Source organism: Tamandua tetradactyla, chromosome 1 (assembly GCF_023851605.1).
Source record: "Tamandua tetradactyla isolate mTamTet1 chromosome 1, mTamTet1.pri, whole genome shotgun sequence".
Taxonomy (NCBI): Eukaryota; Metazoa; Chordata; class Mammalia; order Pilosa; family Myrmecophagidae; genus Tamandua; species Tamandua tetradactyla.
Window position 1 is genome coordinate 162,693,823 of NC_135327.1, and position 20,540 is coordinate 162,714,362.

At 38.6% G+C, this 20,540-nt stretch overlaps 1 protein-coding gene across 5 annotated transcripts in view; it reads right to left on the reverse strand.

The window, feature by feature from the left end:
* Positions 1–20,540, reverse strand: part of AASS (aminoadipate-semialdehyde synthase) — a 77,401-nt gene that overhangs the window by 14,729 nt on the left and 42,132 nt on the right. For all 5 annotated transcript variants that reach the window (XM_077119036.1, XM_077119118.1, XM_077119309.1 and 2 more), the window contains 5 exons: positions 19,372–19,493; positions 19,089–19,215; positions 8,706–8,816; positions 8,508–8,616; positions 6,636–6,776 (listed from right to left, as the gene is read on the reverse strand). In XM_077119036.1, the coding sequence (XP_076975151.1) occupies positions 6,636–6,776; positions 8,508–8,616; positions 8,706–8,816; positions 19,089–19,215; positions 19,372–19,493 (610 nt within the window). The remainder of the gene's footprint in view (positions 1–6,635; positions 6,777–8,507; positions 8,617–8,705; positions 8,817–19,088; positions 19,216–19,371; positions 19,494–20,540) is intronic.

Here is a 20,540-nt window from a genome sequence, read left to right on the forward strand (position 1 = left end):
GAGGTCTTGGTACCAATGTTTTTTAGTCCCTGGATAAAATGGCACTCACTAAAGTATGTCCCATTAGAGTTTGTTTATGCTTTTAATATTCTCTTTTTTCTTTATTCCCTTATGAATGCCACATCTGGTACTCATCTTTCATTCACACATTTCATTCACGTAGCTAGCTAGTATCTATTGAGCACACTATGTGTTCAGGGATCACACTAATTTGTGGAAGTAGGAAGGAGATTGATGAAAAAGATAGAAGTCCTGTCTCCATTCACTCATCCATTGACGAAAGCAATTACTGTATGTCTACCAAGGCCCAGACACTGTGCAACTGCAAGGAGCTCAGAACCTAGACTAGTACACTTACGGGCATATGTTAGGACAGGGGTCCTCCCCCAAGAGTGCCATGAATATACAGCAAAATACAGATAAATAAATCTTACCCCTTGAACCTACTGCTCGTGAGAAGTTAAACCACTGATTCCCAAGCTCTTCTGATTTATCTTATGCACATCTCTTTACCCAGCACAGACACTCCCAAAATGCAGTGATTTTTTTTTCTTTAGTCTTAGTTTAAAAATTAATTTATTTTTTTATTTTTTATTTTTGAGGTTCTGGAATAGTCCTTGAGATAATGAAAAGCATGCTGGAGTCATAAAATCAAGGCCGAGAGTCCTGGTTGGGGATGCTGGTGGAACTGGATTTTTCCCTGGTTGCACCATTGGAAACAATTTCCAACCACGCCTCTAAAGCTGCCCAAAGCAACACTGCACAGGCGGCTGTCAGTGTCCTTACAATAGATGCAGGGGAATTTGCTCAAGAGTTTTTGGCTAAAATAACGAGGTCCAGAGAGAGTGGATGGCTTCCTGCATATGCCTTGGTATGAGAGAGGAAAATGAAATTTATTTATAAATGGCTGAAGCCCCAAAAGGAAAAAGGCTACAATGTCTTTAGCGTCAGGCCCAACAGGGTCTCTTTGGTTCAAAGACTCGCTTTGCAGAGCACCAAGCACTATCTAAAATGCAGTGAGAATATGAAAGAGGAAAAGAATGCTTTCCAATCAATTTTCTTGTGAAACTCTTCCAGACTGCACGGCAAACATCTCCAGAGGGATGAGTTCTGTACTCTTTCTTTAAAGTAAATTGCTTCAATCAGGATTCTAAATTTAAAAAAAAATGTAATAAGAAGGCAAATGTTGACTGTGGTAGTTTCCCCATCAACCTCTTCTGTACCCAGTGGAAATTCTAAAGTTTTATTTGCTTACTTGAAATAAATACCATGAAATTCTGGCTTTTTACCAACCAGAAATAAATCAATTGGTTCAGAAGGGTATCATGAGATCCTTGTAAAGAAAATATGGAAATGTGAGCTGAATGATGATGATTCATTTAGGGAGATTTTCGGCTGGCTAAGCAACCTGAAAAATTACTAGGTAATCATCATTTGATATCAACAGAGTAGTACTATTATTGGGTAATCATTATCATTTGCTGTCAACACAGAGATGTATTGGTATTGATTATCATTATAATTCTCAATCAACACAGTTTACTGGCATTGGGAAATAATTACCATTTGATATCAACTCAGAGTTGTATTTCTAGTGGTATACCACAGGATTCAATAATAGGCCCTGTCTTGTTAAACATTTTCTAATGACTTGGATAAAGACAGAAAGGCATATTTATCTATTTTGCAGAGAATATGCTTTTTTTTCCCCCCCAACAAATACTCACAACCAAGACTCACTTCCAACAGAAACTGTGGCTCATTATTCACTGCTATTGCAGGTCAAACTGTTTTTCTCCCCACTCCCCACATCCCCAGCACTGCAAATGCACACACACTCACACTCACACACACACACACACACCCATGTCTTCCAACAGCTGAAAGTTGCTGTCACATGTTTTAGAACCAAGATCTATAATCTTAACAATCTTGAAAGCAAAATTAACAGGAAGGAATTTAACATGAGAAACAGACAATCAAAAATCAAGAACCACTGTGTGTGCCAGGTGCCTTACATACATTATCTTTAATCCATGCAGCAACTCATTTTACAGAGATGGCTACTGAGACTCAAAAGTTCCTCGAAGGGAGAGATGAACCCAGGTCTGACTCCAACACTCATGTTGTCTCTCCTATACAACAATGTCTCTGTAATTGTGCTTATTTATGGATCAATATTTTGAGAGGGCTATTGACAAAGCATTGTATAACCAGACTAAGTCACTGAAGCAGTGATGCTTCTGAAATTGCATTAAGAATAGTTGCAAGAACTGAGGGAGCAGCAGCAGCTTCTAATTTTCTAAAAATGGTGGGGTGGATGCTGCAGTCAATTATGGAGAGCTAATACGTGTCTTGGGGCTGCCTTTGCAGAACATGCTCAGTTCCTATTTAGATGATGTGTTTAGCTTAGGGAAGAGGCTGAAAGACATAACAGAGAAGGGGTGGCCAAGCCATTCCCAAATGCCACCAATGTTGGAAATAAACCATGACCTACAGAGAGGTGAGAGAACTAAGAGAAGGCAACATCACTGTCTCCAAATTTATAGAAGAGAAATTAATTTGTTAGAAATTAAATTCAAAGTTAGAAGTTAGAAATAGTATCAGTGGCCAGAAATTGATATAAAAATATAGAGCAATGAGATGTCCTAACTCAGAGGCCACTACTGGAAAAGTTTAAGACTTCAACTTGGAGCGGAGGACAGAGAGGGCACCTGGCTCCCCCTCATGATTCTGCGAATTATGTAAGAGTCTATTCTGTGGTGGAGAGTGATGGTGGCAGACAGGATGCAGGGACAAGAATACAAGAGAGGTTTAAGAAGTTTAACAACCTGGTTTTGAGACAGACAGGTACACTCGAACTACTGAGTAAATAATGCAGTCCCCGGAAAATTCTCAGACTCAGACAAAATGTCAAGTTCAGAGAAAAGAATCTTGTACCAGGGCTGCAGGGGTCAGGAAAAACTTCATTCACAAGAGGAAGTTTGAGCAGGACCTTGAGAAGTATCATTTCAGCAAAGCAAAGCAAAGCATCACGCTTTCAGTGTTCTCCATAGTGTCAGGGAGATGCCAAAAGCACTCGTTTTTAACAAAAGGAATTCAGGATGAAAGGAAAAAACTTCAGATTCAACGAATACAGTTTGTGCTGTCTGAAAATAACCTCTTGCTTTTCCGGAACTTTCAACACCATTAACTAATGTAGCTAATATTTGCCGGTAGCTGACTGTGTGGCCCACTTGCTGTCAGGGAGGTTAAAATATATATGACCTCATTCAACTTTGCTGCTAGCACTCTGCAAGGCTGGTCTTATTGTCCACATCTTCAGACAAGGAATTCAAAATTCAGACAGTCTAAATAACTATTCTAGTGCCACAGCCAATGACGGCAGATCTAGAACACAAAGCCAGTCCCTCTGACATCAAATCCCTTGCTCTTTCTTATACTAGCTGCACTCTGCTGACCCTTTCATTGTTGTCATTGTTAATACTTTTATGGCCACCTGAAAAGGAGAGTTTTGTCCAAATTGAAGCAAGAATGTTTCCTGTATTGACAAGTTAGTTTATACCAAACATAAGCCTGTCTCTTTGCAAGACTGCAGAAGGTGGGGGAAGCTGTTGAAATGTAGCAGGAGCCAGGCTGCGGGATGTAAAAAGAAGTATGTTTGGCAGAATAGCAGACTGAGTTTCTGGTCTAAATCTTCATGACGCATAGAACTGGAGAAATGGATCGGATGTAAGTGCTCACATCACACATGGAGGCTGAAGCCCTGTGGGCCTTGTCGACTGCCTACCTTCAGGTGACACTGTGAGGAAAGCCAGAGCTTGGACCAGAACTCAAGGGTCCTGTTTCATATCCTGAAACGTGTGACTGTATGTTTTCAGCAAGAGCCAAAAGTGCTCTGCTTATTTAGAAGCATTTTAAGTGCAATTCGGGTCCCCTCATATTCTCAGACTTGGCTGCACATTAGAATCACTTGGGGAGTTTTTAAAAATTCTAAAGCCCAGGTGATACTGCCAGGCCAATCAAATCAGAACCTCAGGGGGTGGTATGACTATTGACTATTTTTCAAACTCCCCCTAACTCCCCTGGTGATTCTACTGAGGAGCCAAAGATATTACTCTGCATCTTAAGCACTAAAGATATTGCCCGATAATAACATTGACTTAGTTTCTTAAGAAATTATTTTGCTTTACTCCTTTGTGTGTACATGAAATACATTTAGATTATCAGATACACTGAGAATTTATAATGCTGCTACCGGAAAAGTCTTTTTAAGACTCAGATACAATCACCGGGCCAGGACTAGGATGAAGCAATGAGGTGCGCAGGGCACAAAATCTAAAAGGGCAGCCTGAGAGTGAATGCCTCTTGAAATTTTGCACTCTAAAATGCCTCACTGGCCTTACCTAGGCCCAGCCTTCTCTCCCTCACAGCTCCCATTACCTACCAAATAAGTATCGAAATTCACAGCAAGTCCTGGCCACAGCTTTCCTTCCCAGCCGATCGCCATCCTCCCCTCCATTTCATCCCTCTCAAGTATTACCGATGCTCAGTCTGGCCATGCTGTTTCCCAAATGAATCTTCCTCTATGTGGTGGTTTGGAGCTGTCTGTACCCCAGAAAAATATGTTATTAAATTCAATCCATTCCTGTGGGTGTGGCTGCATTCCAACTCTATCAGGATGGGTCTTAATCCTATTCCTGGAGTCCTTAACAAGCTGAATGAAATTCAGACAATAAGGAGAAAGCCACAGGAAGCAAGAAGCTGAATGATAATGGAACACAGAAGTATGCTAGTTTGAATCTGCTGTGTACCCCAGAAAAGCCAAGTTCCTTAATCCTCATTCAGTATCACTGGGGCTGGAATCTTTTCTATTGTTTCCATGGAGATGTGACCCACCCAGTTGTGGGTGGTAACTTTTGATTAGATGGTTTCCAAGGAGATGTATCTCCACTCATTCAAGGTGGGTTTGCTTACTAGAGCCATTTAAGAGGGAACTATTTTAGAAAAAGCTTCAGAGCCACGAGAGCCACAGAACCAACAGAGCCCACACAGCCACAGGCCAATGGAGATGAAGAAAGAAAACATGGCGGGGGAAGCCATTGGAAAAGCCTAGAGTGAAAGCTAGTAGATGTTGCCATGTTTGCCATGTGCCTTTCCAGTTGAGAGAGAAATCCTGAACATCATCAGCCTTCTTGAACCAAGGTAGCTTTCCCTGGATGCCTTAATTTGGACATTCTTTTAGCCTTGCTTAATTCGGACATTTTCACAGCCTTATAACTATAAACTTGCAATGTAACAACTTCTCCTTTTTAAAAGCCATTCTGTTTCTGGTATATTACATTCTGGCAGCTTGCAAACCACAACAAGAGGAGAACATAGGAAAGGCTGCCATGTGCACTGCTATGTGGCAGGGGAACCAAGGACCAAGAATCATAGGCAACCAGCCCCAGGATGGCACAGTCTTCAGGGAGAAATCATCACCTTGATACTTTGATTTGGATGTTTCCTATCCTCAAAACCATGAGCCAATAAATTGTCATTATTTAAGCCAACCCATTGCATGGTATTTGCTTTTGCAATGAGGAAACTAAAACACCTTATGATTAAGAGCAAAAGCTATGAAGTCAGACAGATATGATTTGGATATTGGTTCTATCATTTGTCATCTTTTTAACTGAGGGTGAGTATCATAGCTTCCAAAGTCTGTCAACTCCTTTATAAACCTCACAGGGTTGCTATAAGAATCAAATGAAATCACTGCCTGCCACAGTCCTCAGTGGAGTGCCCAGATTGTGAGGGACAGCATCCCTGCCTGCCCACACTTTCCCATCCTTCAAGGACCAGCACATCTCTTCTCTGATGACTCTCCTTGCTCCCACTCCCTCACCAAAGCCAAATCAATGGCCCTCTCATCTGCATGTCTGTGGCACTTTAGCATAGTTTAGAACTTATGAGATTTTATTATATGTATTAATTCTAGTCTCTATCTTTCCTGCCATGAAGCAATCTGGCAAGAAAAGAAAAAAAAATTTGGAGTTAGTTTGACCTGGGCTTAAATCCCAGCAGAAAAGTCTCGATCATTCTCCCTTAACCATAATTTCCTTATTGTAAAGTTTATGAAAATAATAATAAATTCAGAGAATCTTATGTTCTGTGACACAATAGCTAGGGAAGAAAGTTTTGTTTCTTTCTCTGCCCCACCAAAACCCCCATTTAGAGAGCCATCTGCCAACCAGCTGTGAGTTCCCTAAGTCAGAAACTTCACTCAGTACTGCAGCCTATACGCTTGCTTAAAGTCCAGCACACAGTAGGTACTCAGTCAAGCTGAAATAAATCAAAAGATGGCCAGTATTTACATATGTAGAGAACCTGACAAGTGAATTTCAAGTTGCAGAAACAACCTGTAAAAAAACAAAACAGTAAGAATGAGCACAGGCTTTGCTCGGAATGGTGAAGAAGACTATACTCTAAATGAAGAGAAAATACACACTGGGAAATACCAGAGAAGGAGACAATATGGGACAGGCAATGAAACCATATTAAAGGGCCTCTGTATCAGGGAGAAAGATGTCAGCTTTTCTTCGGCAGTTATTGCAGGTTGTATTTTTTGATATTTGATGATAATCCTTTACCTTTCCATTGAGTAAGTAGGTAGCGGGCTGCATTATGTTCATCAGAACTCCCACTGGACTCCAGCTAAACTTGTATCTCAAAGGATTGTTTGAATGTTCAGGGGCTGGCAGTCCACCACAATAGGAAATATAAGATTCAATCTGTAAATTAAAGAATCAATAAATTAGGGAGAATGATCAATAAGTTAGAGAAAATAATTCACATAGTAATTATAAGTATGAAAACATGCGATAAGCTTTTCCTTTCTCAGTTACAAGGCTTTCAGAAATATTTCCTTGAGGCCAAATACCATTTGATTGTCGCAGTTATATTTTATATGTGTTGGAAAAGGAAAACTGCCAACCTCTTTTGTTGCTCACATGTGGTTTCTCTCTCTCTAAGCCCAACTCTGCAAATAAAATCATTGTTCTTCCCCTACGTGCGATGTGACATCCAGGGGTGAAGTCCCCCTGGCGGCATGGGAGATGACCCCAGGGACGAGCCTGGCCCTGGCACTGTGGGATCAACAATGTCATCCTCACCAAAAGGGGGAGAAGAAGTGTGACAAATAAGGCATCAGTGGTCAGGAGAGTCCGAGGAGAATCGACAGGCTACTCTGGAGGTCCCTCTTATGCAAGCTTCGGTTAGACATTGCTACCTGTCACAGCTTGCCAAACCCCAACCAAAACCACTCCTGCTAATCCTAAAGACCACCTAGGGCATTATATAAGATTCTACAAAGGTTCCATGTACTAGGGTAACTTTCCAGAAACCTATAACCTCCATATGGGTCCCCGGACCAGATAAGTCTTCAAATGCAGAGGGGCCAGCCTCTCCAGAATATCTAGTTCCATCTCCCTATCCCAAATTATCGACATCCCCTTCCAACATGAAAAAGTTAGAATGGAGGTAGCCCAAATACCCTTAAAGAGTGGGAGAAAGACCAAAGGAAATGGTGGAGTTACACCGAGATGGTAGGGTTTAACAAATGAATATGATTGCTGAATCATTATATCAATATTTCTTTTAGAATCCAGTGTCTCAGAACAGCTAGAAGCAAAAACCTAAAATTGTGGAATTGTAACCCATGCCAAACTCTGAAATTTGTCCTACAACTAATCGTTGTGATGTGCTTTGAAATTTATTGCTTTTTTGTATATATGTTATTTTTCACAAAAAAGAAAAAAGACACGTGATGAAAATATATATACATATTTTCCTTCTAGTTGCTCCAGAACACTGGAGCAACCAGAAGGAAAAAAATCTGAGATGACTGAATGGTAGCCCATGACAAACTCTGGAATCTGTTCTATAACTACTTGTTGAAGTGTGCTTTGAAAATTATTGCTGTTTTCTTTCTTTGCTTTGTATATATGTTGTATCACATAACTTTAAAAGTTAAAAAAAAAACCTCCAAGGATTATGACTAACATTTTGTTCAGTTTAGGTCAATTCTATTCTGTCAGTTTTTATTGACTTCTGAATTCAAATTATAAAATTTCATAGAACTTAAAATATTTAATCTGATCCATCACATTTACATTCCAATAGTCTCTTCTCATGTACAAAACATACTTCACACCCCAAAGAATGGTCCAAAGAATTTTCCCAATTTTCAATAGTCAAACCTTGCAGAATCTCCAAGGAAGCCTAAAATCTTTTCTTAAATCAAGTTATTGCTGTGACATTTATTTCTCTAAAAATTGCTTGTGACCTAAGATTTGGATAACATTTTACCATATAGTTATTTTTGAGTTATAGAATTTTACCTGAAATTTCTATTCAAAGAATGAGTTGAAGTTCAGCAACAAGTTTAATCAAAACTACAAAATTATTTTCTCACATACACAAGAACATGGACTATTTAATATGTTCCTAAATGGATGGCTTACTATGGCTCCCACTTCTTTGGCTTTGTCTATTGTTTCCATTGCCAACATGTGGTCAAGGCCAGGGTCCAATCCCAATTCACCAATGACTGTGATGCCGGCAGCTTCCACACTGTGACAGATGGAAAGAGAAGGAAGGAACTATTGAATAAAAAACAATGCTACGGACCATGTGCTTTGTTGAAAATAGCTGAAACTTACCTCTTTTCCAATTCTTTTAGTGCTGGTGTGATGTAGCTTGCAGTGACCATGTTAACTTTGCTTGTGATGCATGCTTTAGCCACAAGAGGATGCAATACATAAGGCAACAAGCTTAAAGACAGAGGGAGAAACTAATCAGAAACCTTATCTTCCCAGGTAAACTCTGAATTGTGCTAAAACTAGGTCCTAGGGCACTGCTCTGAGGAAATTATTTTCCCAGAAATAACCAATGACACTCTGTGGACTACCAAATAAATTCATCCTGTTACCACATGTAAAACCCTCCGCAATATGACCCTCACCTAACCTTTCCATTTTCCTCTACCCATCTCCTTCATAAATCATATATGTGGATTAAACCAGCTATTGTAATTCCCCACTCATAGCCTTTGCTTTTCCAGCCCTGTGCCTTTACTCTAGATATTCCATTTATTTGGAATGCTCATTACATTCACCCGATGCCATCTATGTCATGCCCTCCTTTAAGAAATGCCTGAAAAGTCATGTCCTCTAAAAAGCTTTCCTGGATTCTCACAAGGCCAGCTCTCCTTCCTCTGCATGCACCTAGCTATTTCCTTACAACATTTCATGGAAACTTTTATCCCTTTCTTTTCTTATGTTTCTATAGTTATCTGTCTTGAGTCTCCTCAAAGGCAATCAGGAGAGGCCAAACGAGGTCAACATGGCCCAGGTGTTACCTTAGAGTAGCATTTTGGAAGGACAAGGGTAAGGGAGAGGCTACAAGGGTATTGACTGGTGTAGAGGCTATCAAAATGGCTAAAAATTCATATGGTGAGCAAAAATAAATGAAGCTAACCTCAAGTAAAAATGAACTTTAATTGGGTTTATTTTGTTTAATTGTTTTTTGTTGTTGTTGTTATTTTCTTTTGCATGGGCAGGCACCAGGAATCGAACCCGGGTCTCCGGCATGGCAGGCAAAAACTCTACCTGCTGAGCCACCATGGCCAGCCATTGTTTAATTGGGTTTTATATAAATCTGTTTTCAGTATTTTAATTTGGTGCTGGGATTACACTTTCATAAATATTGACATTAATACATCCATATTCTATTCAAGGAATAATGAAACACCCTATCAAGTGTAGCGCAGTAGTTAAGTTCTATTAACTTATTGCCTGTTTGATAATCTACATAATACCATTGAAGATATAAATACAAGTAAACAATGTCACACTATGTCTCTATAGTTGTCAAATTCATCCTGCATAATTCATATTTTCTCTATTTCACCCAAACCAAGACCAAAAACTACCTCTTGTGCACTTATTTCTCCTCAGGTCAATAGAATATAATTTTTTCTGTTTAGAATTATTATCATGTAGAATAAAATTGTGTACTCATCTTGCCAGCACTGGAAACTCCTATAAAAGCTCTTGATGTGTTTTTTGGCTTTTTTAAACAAAAAAGTATTATTACCAAATCTGGCAGCACTTTGAAAACCACAGAGTAAAATACTTGTAAACCTCTTTGTTAGAATAGAATTTTTAATATAAAAATGCCATCATCATAAAGATTAAGTGGGAATTAATTTCACATCTCATTTCCCACTTTGAAAACTTGCCTGAACAAAAATTTGCCAACACCTAATATTTTAAAAGTTTGACATCATCTGTTCTAACATAATAATATGCTGAGAGCTATAATGACAGGGCTAGTGGTGCTTTTCTTAGATAAAGGGATTAGAGTTCATCATTCTTCATTGTGTTTTTGATATAGCAATGACCAACTGGACACAACTCTTGACTTTTGAGGTTTTACTCCAACTCAATTAATCAAGTGGTTGGAAATGCCACTTGTGAAAAATATGCACAAAATATAAATACAATTTTCGATCAGGGAGGGGCCAAGATGGCGGCTTAGCAATGTGTACATTTTAATTCGTCCTCCAGAACAACTACTAAATAACCAGAAACAGTACAGAACTGCTCCCAGAGCCACGTCAGTGACCGGACACACAGCGTACCCCAGTCAGGACCAGCTGGGCTGGCTGCAAGTGCCCCCAAAACCATGAGTTCCCCAAGCCGCGGCGGCCTGTGGCCAGCGCCCTTCCCCCACAGGCAGCTTCCCAGAGGGAAAGGAAAGAGACTCTAAACCTGGTCATGGAAGAGGTCGCTCATTGGGCTCACGGAAAAAGAGGAAAGGGGAGGAAACGGAGGCTTTAGTGGCTGTGTCTCTACGGAAACATGGCAGCCTCTGGATTCAGCAGCGGGACTTCTCAGGCTGCAACTGCCCCAGGGATAGGCAGAAACGGGCTGCTTTCAGGACTGTCTCCCACCTGTGTCTTCCCCAGGAGAGGGGTGAAGCCCAACTCAGGTGGAATCCCTCCCTCAAGGAATTCAGACCCCAGGACTTGGCAATTTGAAGCCATTAAAACCAGCCTACAACCTCTCCTCCATCTCCACCATGCCCCCAGCAGGGAGAGTCTTCCAAAGTTAAAAGTGCCACAACATCTTTTGCTGGTGCGACCCACAGGCAGACGCGCCACATACTGGGCAGGATAAGAAAAACAGAGCCCAGAGACTTCATAGGAAAGTCTTTTAACCTGCTGGGTCTCACCCTCAGGGAAAACTGAAGCAGGTGACTCCTTGCCCCTGATAGGAGTCCAGTTTAGTCCAGAAAACCCGGCTGGAGTCTATAATACCTACATAGACCCTCCTAAGGGTGGGGAGGGAAAAGGCACCATACAAGCAGGGAAAGAAACAAGAAAACAAGAACTGACAAATTATCCTCTGTTAAACAAAACCTAAGCTAGAGGTCCAGAAAAAGCTGAACTGAAGGTCAAAGAACAGATAGACAACAAATTCATCTAGCAAGAAAACCCTAGGTAAGAGAAGTGAGAGCAATCACCAGAATAAACTAATTAAGGTAATTAAATGTCTAGACGCCAGCAAAAAATAACAAATCACACCAGGAAAATTGAAGATATGGCCCAGTCAAAGGAACAAACCAATAGTTCAGATGAGATTGAAGAGCTGAAACAATTAATTCAGAATATATGAACAGACATGGAAAACCTCATCAAAAACCAAATCAATGAATTGAGGGAGGATATGAAGAAGGCAAAGAATGAACAAAAGAAGAAATGGAAAGTCTGAAAAAACAAATCACGGAACTTATGGGGATGAAAGATACAGTAGAAGAGATAAAAAAAACAACGGAAACCTACAATGGTAGATTTCAAGAGACAGAGGTTAGGATTAGTGAACTGGAGGATGGAGCATCTGAAATCTGACAAGATATAGAAACTATAGGGAAAAAAATGGAAAAATATGAGCAGGGACTCAGGGAATTGAATGACAATATGAAGCGCACAAATATACATGTTGTGGGGGTCCCGGAAGGAGAAGAGAAAGGAAAAGGAGGAGAAAAACTAATGGAAGATATTATCACTGAAAAATTCCCAACTCTTATGAAAGACCTAAAATGAAAGATCCAAGAAGTGCAGTGTACCCCAAAGAGAATAGATCCAAATAGAGGTTCTCCAAGACACTTACTAGTCAGAATCTCAGAGGTCAAAGAGAAAGAGAGGATCTTGAAAGCAGCAAGAGAAAAGCAATCCTTCACATACAAGGGAAACCCAATAAGACTATGTGTAGATTTCTCAGCAGAAACCATGGAGGTGAGAAGCCAGTGGAATGATATATTTAAATTACTAAAAAGAGAAAAACTGCCAACCAAGAATTCTATACCCAGCAAAACTGCCCTTCAAAAATGAAGGAGATCCTTAAAATGATAAAGGGAATATACGAAAAACCCACAGCTAATATCGTCCTCAATGGGGAAAAACTGAAAACTTGCCCCCTAAGATCAGGAACAAGACAAGGATGTCCACTATCACCACTGTTATTCAACATCATGTTGGAAGTTCTAGCCAGAGCAATTAGACAAGAAAAAGAAATACAAGGCATCAAAATTGGAAAGGAAGAAGTAAAACTATCACTGTTTGCAGATGATATGATACTATATGTCAAAAACCCTGAAAAATCCACAGCAAAACTACTAGAGCTAATAAATGAGTACAGCAAAGTGGCAGGTTACAAGATCAACATTCAAAAATCTGTAGTGCTTCTATACACTAGTAATGAACAAGCTGAGGGGGAAATCAAGAAATGAATTCCATTTACAATTGCAACTAAAAGAATAAAATACTTAGGAATAAATTTAACTAAAGAGACAAAAGACCTATGCAAAGAAAACTACAAGAAACTGTTCAAAGAAATCACAGAAGACCTAAATAGATGGAAGGGCATACCGTGTTCATGGATTAGAAGACTAAATATAGTTAAGATGTCAATGCTACCTAAACAGATTTACAGATTCAATGCAATACCAATCAAAATCCCAACAACTTACTTTTTAGAAATAGAAAAACCAATAAGCAAATTTATCTGGAAGGGCAGGGTGCCCCGAATTGCTAAAAGTATCTTGAGGAAAAAAAATGAAGCTGGAGGTCTCATGCTGCCTGACTTTAAGGCATATTATGGAGCCACAGTGGTCAATACAGCATGGTACTGGCATAAAGATAGATATATTGACCAATGGAATCGAATAGAGTGTTCAGATACAGACCCTCTCATCTATGGACATTTGATCTTTGATAAGGCAGTCAAGCCAACTCATTTGGGACAGAACAGTCTCTTCAATAAATGGTGCCTAGAGAACTGGATATCCATATGCAAAAGAATGAAAGAGGACCCGTATCTCACACCCTATATAAAAGTTAACTCAAAATGGATCAAAGATCTGAACATTAGGTCTAAGACCACAAAACAGTTAGAGGAAAATGTAGGGAGATATCTTATGGATCTTATAATTGGAGGCAGTTTTATGGACCTTACACCTAAAGCAAGAGCACTGAAGAAAGAAATAAATAAATGGGAGCTCCTCAAAATTAAACACTTTTGTGCATCAAAGAACTTCATCAAGAAAGTAAAAAGACAGCCTACACAATGGGAGACAATATTTGGAAACAACATTTCAGATAAAGGTCTAGTATCCAGAGTTTATAAAGAGATTGTTCAACTCAACAACAAAAAGACAGCCAATCCAATTGCAAAATGGGAAAAAGACTTGAACAGACACCTCTCAGAAGAGGAAATACAAATGGCCAAAAGGCACATGAAGAGATGCTCAATGTCCCTGGCCATTAGAGAAATGCAAATCAAAACCACAATGATATATCATCTCACACCCACCAGAATGGCCATGATCAACAAAACAGAAAATGACAAGTGCTGGAGAGGATGCAGTGAAAGAGGCACACTTATCCACTGTTGGTGGGAATGTCAAATGGTGTAACCACTGTGGAAGGCAGTTTGGCGGTTCCTCAAAAAGCTGAATATAGAATTGCCATATGACCCAGCAATACCATTGCTAGGTATCTACTCAGAGGACATAAGGGCAAAGACACAAATGGACATTTGCACACCAATGTTTACAGCAGCATTATTTACAATTGCAAGGAGATGGAAACAGCCAAAATGTCCATCAACAGACGAGTGGCTAAACAAACTATGGTATATACATACAATGGAATATTATGCAGCTCTAAGAAAGAATAAACTTATGAAGTATGTAACAACATGTGGACCTTGAGAACATTATGCTGAGTGAGACTAGCCAAAAACTAAAGGACAAATACTGTATGGTCTCATTGATATGAACTGACATTAGTGAATAAACTTGGAATATTTTGTTTGTAACAGAGACCATCAGGAGATAGAAATAGGGTAAGATATTGGGTAATTGGAGCTGAAGGGATACAGACTGTGCAACAGGACTGGATACAAAAACTCAGAAATGGACAGCACAATACTACCTAACTGTAATATAATTATGTTAAAACACTGAATGAAGCTGCATGTGAGAATGATAGAGGGAGGAGGGCTGGGGACATATTGAAATCAAAAAGAAAGATAGATGTTAAAGATTGAGATGGTATAATCTAGGAATTCCTAGAGTGTATAATAATAGTGAAATGTACAAGGTACAATTTTAAAAATGTTTTTGCATGAGGAAAAACAAAGGAATGTCATTATTGCAGGGTACTGAAAATAGATGGTAATTAATATTTTAAAATGTCACCTTCTGTGTGAGACTAAAGCAAAAAAATATTTATTTGGTAGAAAATTAATGTTTTGACTAGTGCATTTCCTAATATAACTTATGTAGATAGTTTGACTGAATGCCATAAGTACTTGGAATCTCAGGTAGGACATGAGATTTAGTTGGTTTGTCCAGAGTGATGCCCCAATGAATGCCAGAGTAATTCGATCAGTGAGTTGAAAGGCATCTGCAAAGCCCCCTTCCGGGAGTGGTGAGAATGGGGAGAAATTCAACTTCCCCCAGTCTTCGGGTTTGTTCATAGGAAACTTAACCCCAGAAAGGATACGTCAAGCCTTTGAGTAGGCCTAAGAGTCACCCCCAAGAGAGCCTCTTTTGTTGCTCAGATGTGGCCCCTCTCTCCAGACAACACGACGAACAGTCTCACCACCCTTCCCCTCTCTACATGGGACATTACCCCCAGGGGTGTGGACCTTCCTGGCAACGTGGGACCGAGATCTTGGAATGAGCGGAGACTCAGCATCAAGGGATTGAGAAAAACCCTAGAATGAGCTGAGACTTAGCATCAAGGGATTGAGAAAACCTTCTCGACCCAAAGAGGGAAGAGGGAAATGAGACAAAGTGTCAATGGCTGAGAGATTCCAAACAGAGTCGAGAGGTTATCCTGGAGGTTATTCTTATGCATCAAGTAGATATCATCTTGTTATTCAGGATGTAATGGAGAGGCTGGAGGGAACTGCCTGAAAATGTAGAGCTGTGTTCCAATAGCCATGTTTCTTGAGGATGATTGAATAATGATACAGTTGTAACAATGTGACTGTGTGATTGTGAAAACCTTGTGTCTGATGCTCCTTTTATCTACCTTGTCAACAGACGAGTAGAACATATGGAATAAAAATAAATAATAGGGGGAAGAAATGTTAAAATAAATTTAGTTTGAAATGCTAGTGATCAATGAAAGCAAGGGGTAAGGGATATGATAGGTATAATCTTTTTTTTTTCTTTTCTGTGTTCGTTTCATTTTTCTATTCTCTTTTTGTTTCTTTTACTGAATCAATGCAAATGTTCTAAGAAATGATGAATATGCAACTAGGTGATGATATTGTGAATTACTGATTATGTATGTTTTATTTTGTTTCTTATTTTTTTAATTAATAAATTTTAAAAATACATATATATAAATAGAATTTTCAAAGTAACTTATCAAAATCAATTACTATTTGTATTAAATCACTAAAAATTAAAATACGAAAATTAAAGCCATGAGGATTTGATATAATTTATAAAAATTTTGTGTGAAACCTATTTGTTACTCATATTATTTTGACAGTCCCTGTGCTGGTTTGAAAGGATGTATATACCCTAGGAAAGCCATGTTTTAATCCTAATCCCATTTTGTAAAGGCAGCCATTTCTTCTAATCCCTATCCAGTACTATAGATTGGAGGTTTGATTAGGTTATCTCCACAGAAATGTGGCTCACCCAATGGTACAAACTTTTGAATAGAGGGAGAAGTGACTCCACCCATTCCAGCTAGGTCTTGATTACTTTACCAGAATCCCTTAAAAGAGGAAGCATTTTGGAAACGGCTAGAGATCTGAGAGAGCCACCAGAGAATAATAAGGAGAACCATGAGTGCCCACACAGTCAGAGACCTTTGGAGATGAAGAAGGAAAACATTCCTGGGGGGAGCTTCATGAAACAAGCCTGGAGAGAAAGCTACCAGATGTTGCCATGTTCACCACGTGCCTTTCCAGTTGGAAGAGAAACCCTGAACTTCAATGGCCTTTCTTAAGTGAAGGTAACCTCTTATTGGTGCCTTAGTTTGGACATTTTCTCAGCCTTAGAACTATAAACTATAAACCTATTAAATTTCTCTTTTCAAAAAGCCATTCTGTTTCTGGTATATTGCATTCTGGCAGCTGGCAAGCTAGAAGGGTCCCTGTAACGGTGTTTACATGACAACATTCTTTCTTCAACTTACAAAATAAAAAATTGTTAGGGAATACTACAAATAACAATATGTAATGGCATTTCTACAATTCAGCATAGAAACTCAACCAATTAAAGAAATTAAATATAAAATGATTTTTCTAAATCTTATTGAAGGTCACCAGTTTGCTAAATTAAAAAATTGGCATATATGAATCGATTATTGTCTGTTTATCTTGTCATACTTTGCTTCAGATTTAGTTTAAATGTGCTTTATAATGTTATTTTCTTTTTGTTTTATCAAAAAGCAATCTTATATTTAGTTGCCTGCTAACTATGTGTGTGGCACACCTGTTTATGGCAAAATTAGTTCTTTTTGTATTATCCATGCAGGAAACTAGACTTTGATTCAGGACTTATTTTCAGTCATATGACTGCCAGTAAAGGTCTACTGTTAATTATTGAATTCTTACTGAACAAAAATAAACACACATCAAATTTTTATAAACTGAATGCTTTAAGTGCCAAAGATAAACCTAAATTTAAAGATACGAAGAGATAAAGTAAGGTCTCCAACTCTATCTGTGTACACCTTCATTGTACCTGTTTTTGAAGCCTGTTTTTTTTTAAGTAGGACATCACAAAACTTCCTCAAAAGATATAATTTAAAGTCAATATAAATATAAAAGTAATCACTATGCATGAGCAGATAATGTTTTTCCTCCCACCTTGGAAAAAGGGTATTCTAAGATTCTAAGATTCTAAGCAAAATTTAGTTACAGAATAAATCTCATGTCCCTTAGTATCTAGAAGTTGGATATGATTTTTACTAGATAATAAACTAACACTATTTTTAAAGAGCTGCTCCTATAATAAGACTTGAAATGGCCAAAAAGTTAGAGAAGCTTTGATCATTTTCAGTTATGCTTTCCAAGCCCAAAAGAATAAATTAGTTACCAAAGTGTATGAAACACCAGTACCACATGACCCAGCAATTCTACATCTAGGTCTATACCTAAAAGAAACATGTATATCAAATCCAAATACTAAAATGTTCACAGCAGCATTAGTACAAATCAGAGATAATCTAAACATACACCAACAGGTCAAATGAATAATAAATAATAAATTGTGTACTGAAATACTATCTAGTGTCCCTATAAATCCCAGAGTGATTTGAACAGTGAATAAAAAAGTATTTGCAAAGTCCCCTTGGGAGAATGGTGAGAAAGGGGGAAAATTCAGCTTCCCCAAGTGGAAAATTCTTGATATTCTCATAAGCAGTGGGGACAACCAAAGCAATAGGCTGAGCCCCCAATCTTGGGGTTTGTTCATATGAAACTTAACCTGCAAAGGATAAGCTAAGCCTACTTAAAATTAGACCAAAGAGTCACCCCCAAGAGAACCTCTTCTGTTGCTCAGATGTGGCCTCTCTCTCTCAGCCAACATGACAACCATTCTCACTGCCCATCCCCTCTCTATGTGGGAGATGACTCCCAGGGGTGTGGACCTTCCCGGCAACGTGGGACAGAAACCCTAGAATGAGCTGGCACTCAGCATCAAGGGATTGAGAAAATCTTCTCAACCAAAAGGGGGAAGAGTGAAATGAGACAAAATAATGTGTCAATGGCTGAGAGATTCCAAACTGAGTCAAGAGGTTATGCTGGAAGTTATTCTTACACATTAAATAGATACCACCTATTTAGTTAAGGTGTAATGGAGAGGCTGGAGGGAACTGCCTGAAAATGTAGAGCTGTGCTCCAGCAGCCATGTTTCTTGAAGATGATTGTGTAATGATATAGCTTTTGCAGTGTAACTGTGTGATTGTGAAAACCTTGTGTCTGATGCTCTTTTATCTACCTTATCGACAGATGAGTAAAACATGTGGCTTGAAAATAAATAAATAATAGGGGAACAAATGTTAAAATAAATTTAATAGGTTGAAATGCTGGTGCTCAATGAGAGGGAGGGGTATGGGGCATGGTGTGCATGAATTTTTTTCTGTTTTTTTTTTTATTTCTTTTTCTGAATTGATGCAAAAGTTCTAGGAAATGATCATGATGATGAATATACAACTATGTGATGATATTGTGAGTTATTGATTAGATAACAAGAATGGAATGACCATATGGTAAGAATGTTTATATTTGTATGTGGTTATGTGTCATAAATAAAAAAAATTTTTTTAAAAAAGGAAATACTATCTAGCAACAAGAATGAATAAACCAGAGTTACAGACAACAACACAGATGATTCTCACAATCGCAGTGCTGAATGAACGAAGACAGAGACAAACAGGGATATACTGAAGAAAAGAGAAGAGGAATTATAACAAACAGTATGGAATTCATTACTTGCCAGATACCAACCTGATGACAAGATCTTGTGTTGCCACCAAGGAGCCTAACTTCTCTTCTTGTTTCCCAATCTCCAGGTGAACAGTACTGATATCATATTTCTTGCCTAACTGTTCAATTTGATTCTTCATGTCAGAGCCTATTTCAAGAATGAAATGTACAACACATTGTAATATCTCCAAAACTGATTTTGCAAAGTTTAGAAACAAACTAGTCATTTAAAATTCATAGAGATAAATGTTCTATGAAATTAGGTTTTTTTTTCTTCTTCCCCCCCAAATCAGAGCTTATTTACCTATTGTTATTTCTATATTGCCATCTCTCAACAAGTATTCCAATACTGGCTCAGATACATAGCCAGTTCCAAGAACCAAGACCTTGTTCTTGGTGCCCATTGAAAGTGACTGAGCACGTTCCCTATAAAAAGGAGAAAATAATAAAAATTGTGTTTTTCTTAAATAACAGAATTTTGCTGTAGCAAAACTAAACTACAGCCTAGACTATAAAGTCACATTTCTTTTCACACTGCTGACTATAAGAACCTCAACAGGAGTTCCCTATGCCAACATCATTTTAGATTTTGTATGAAGATGAACAATAAACCATCAACATCTCTGAGATGTATGTTCACAGACTTTCATGAATCTCTGATATCACCAGTGGGGTGCAGAGGCTGAACAGATACTTGGCTCACTTACAGTTGAGTAATTTGGTCTCATACTTTATCCATCTAGGGCCTTGATTCACAGTCATACCAGGGGCTTTATGTCTCCTCATATCCACTCAGGAGATCATTAGTATCCATATTAGAAATTATCACATCATGCTTCTTTAAGGTTGCTAGAGAATATTTGAAACCATAACTTTGAAATCACAAATGCCATAGGTTAAATATAGAAACCTAAGAATATTATAAGGCAGGGTTTAAATTCTTGTCCAGCTATTCTATTAGAATTTATACCTGTCTTTCCCACAATGATGGGAGGCAGTGACTAAAGTCTTACCTATTTTTTTATAAACCCATCAATCCTCAGCACACTTTGTCTTGAACAAAGAAGTTACTCATTACATGCCCTTTGAACCAAATTCCCAGTTATCTTAACAATGTGTAACTATGGAATTGGTCTGGTGCCTGGGCCCTGTTGTTGGCATCTTTAGGCTAGGGTGTCCCACAGACTTTTTTTAACCCAAGACCTTTTTCATTAATTATAAATGAATGAACATAATACAAAATGGTCATGCCTCCCTTCCACCCCCAACACACACATATTACTAATGATGCTATGTCTCTTTTTACTACCACCCCATCCCATTTTACTTCCCAGAAACACAATTATTTGGTTATCGTATAGTCTTTGTAACAATGGCTTCTGTTTGTATCATTAAAACATATTATTTTGATCACCAAACATAAAATGAATGCACATTTTAAAAAATTAGATCCTGACTACCCCATCAGTACCC